The following is a 2257-nucleotide window of genomic DNA, read 5'->3' as shown; positions in this document are numbered from 1 at the left end:
CCAGACGAATGGGACATTCTTCCGCGTCAGCATCGTCATCGGGCGCGCCAGCTCGGCATAGTTCGGCACATGACGCCTCATGAAGGACGCGAGGCCGTTGACCTCACGCACACCAGTCGCGTCAGTCGGCGGCTTCCAGTTGAGGACCGCCTGCACCTTGCGAGGATCCACCGCCACTCCGGCTTCGCTGACCCGCCGCCCCAGGAAGTCGACACTCGACGTGCCAAACACGCACTTCTTCAAGGAGACGTACAGGTCAAACTCCCTCAGCCGAGCTAGCATCTGCTTCTCGTGGAGCTCGTGCTCCTCCGGCGTCTTGGGGAACACAATAATGTCGTCAAAGTACCCTCCAGCGAAAGCGGAGAGCGGGCCCAAGACCTCATTAATCAGACGCTGGAACATCGCCGGCGCGTTGACCAACCCGAAACACATGACCCTGTGCTGGTACAGCTTGCCGTCGCACGGGAACGCCGTGTATTTCTCACTGTCGGCGCTCAATCTCACTTGCCAGAACGCGCTCGTGAGATCAAACTTGCTGAAAATTTTCGCGCCCTTCAGCTTGTCAATCAACGCCAAGGCATCAGGCGACGGGTACCGATCCCTGATCGTCGCCTCATTCAGACGCCGGGAGTCCATACAGACGCGCCAGCCATCACCCTTCTTGACGAACATGGGCTGGGAGCAGAACGCGGACTCGGACTCCACAATCATGCCAGTCTTCAGGCCGTCATCCACGTACTTCCTCAGGGCTTCCTCCTTGCCACGGCCAAACTTGCGGTTCGGGTCGCACCTGAGCTGCTTGGACGGGTCAATCCGGATCACCGCATCAAAACCAGGTCGGCTCACGGGCAGCTTCTTGGGTCCGCTCGGCTCAAAACGATCAGCGAACTCTGCGTACGCCTCGGGCAGAACCACCTCCAGCGCATCGGCCGCCGCGACCAAGCGCACAAACATACGCCGTTTCTGTCGCTTCCGACGTCGCCGGAACGCCACCACTGACGACGGCAACCTCGCCTCCGACGCTTCCCGCTGGATCGCCACCGGCGCTGGCTTGGTCCCCGTCACCACTGGCTTCGCCTCCTCCGCTGCTGCCGCCGGCTTGGCCTCTGTCGTCGCCGCCGGCTTAGTCTCGTCCTGAGCCTCCGTCTCTTGCGCCACCGCCGGCTTAGCCTCGTCCCGCGCCACTTGCGCCACCGCCGGCTTAGCCTCGTTCTGCACGTCCGCCGCTTTTGCAACCACCGCGGGCGCAGCCTCGTCCTGCTGCACCACGCCAATGACGCCCGAGCCCAGACTGCCCTTGCCTCTGACACGAACCGGCTTCATGCTCTCGAACCGCACCGTCCGAGTCGCCAGATCGATGACAGGATTTGCCGCCGCCAGCACATCCATGCCCAACAGGAGCGGCACCACCGGCCCATCCAGGATCATCGCTTGGACCCACAACTGCCGGCCCGCCAAAGTAACTCGCAGTGCCACGCCCTCGCGCACCTTCATCTCCTCTTTCGTCACTGTCCTCAACTTGATCATTGGAACTGGAAATGAGGGGGCACGAAGTGTATTTGCTACAGCACGGCTCACAAATGTGGCGACCGATCCAGTGTCAATAAGAGCTTGCACCTGCATCGCGGGTATCAGAAGAACCCGCGCACGCGACTTGCACCTGCTGTGTCAACGCTTCGTATCGCCCGACTCCTACCGCGTTCAGGGGGAGTCGGGCTGGGCTTTTCCCTGCGCGGCTTCACCTTGAACTGCCGCCACCGCCGGGGCCTGACCGCATGTCTTCCTGAGATGGGTTCCAGAGCCACAGCGGAAACAAAGGTGCTCACGACGACGTCTCTCGAGCTCCTCCGCCGACAAGTTGTACTTGGCCGCCATAGCCTCCGCGAACGCCACCGCCGCCACCACGCTGGTCTGCTGTTTCTGCGGCTGGGAAGGCTGCTTCGGTTGAGCCGCACGCTGACCATAGAACGGCGCCTTGTAGCTCGGCTGCAGCTGCGGTTGAGGCGGCGCCGCTGTGACCTTTCGGCTCTCCCACTCCTGCATCGCCCACAGGCTCGCCATGAGCTCAGACGGCGGGAGATTCTCGGATATATTTTCCATCCGCGCGAACTGGTAGACTTCGAGAGACATGGCGGCCCAGATAGCCTTCGCGATCTCGCTCTCTGACAGACCCGACACCTCCGCATACTTGTCGAGGACCGTCTGGATCTCCAACACCGACAGCTTGCTCATGTTGATAATCGCCTTCATCGCAGTG

The 2257-nt window shown here is 61.8% G+C and overlaps 2 protein-coding genes across 2 annotated transcripts; both read right to left on the bottom strand.

Moving 5' to 3' along the window:
• Positions 1-121: 121 nt before the first annotated feature.
• On the bottom strand, positions 122-1527 carry CAOG_08928 (hypothetical protein; the record flags this gene model as incomplete). Its single annotated transcript, XM_011272297.1, has 2 exons — positions 122-182; positions 254-1527. 2 exons carry the CDS (start codon positions 1525-1527, stop codon positions 122-124), a joined length of 1335 nt encoding a protein of 444 aa, XP_011270599.1.
• Positions 1528-1822: 295 nt separating this feature from the next.
• CAOG_08927 (hypothetical protein) lies at positions 1823-2232 on the bottom strand (the record flags this gene model as incomplete). The annotated part of the gene is made up of 2 exons (XM_011272296.1): positions 1823-1911; positions 1962-2232. 2 exons carry the CDS (start codon positions 2230-2232, stop codon positions 1823-1825), a joined length of 360 nt encoding a protein of 119 aa, XP_011270598.1.
• Positions 2233-2257: the final 25 nt, after the last annotated feature.

This window comes from Capsaspora owczarzaki (genome assembly GCF_000151315.2).
Source record: "Capsaspora owczarzaki ATCC 30864 unplaced genomic scaffold supercont2.10, whole genome shotgun sequence".
Lineage (NCBI taxonomy): Eukaryota > Filasterea > Ministeriida > Capsasporidae > Capsaspora > Capsaspora owczarzaki.
The sequence above is the reverse complement of the archived record's forward strand: the minus strand, read 5'-3'. Positions and strand labels throughout refer to the sequence as shown.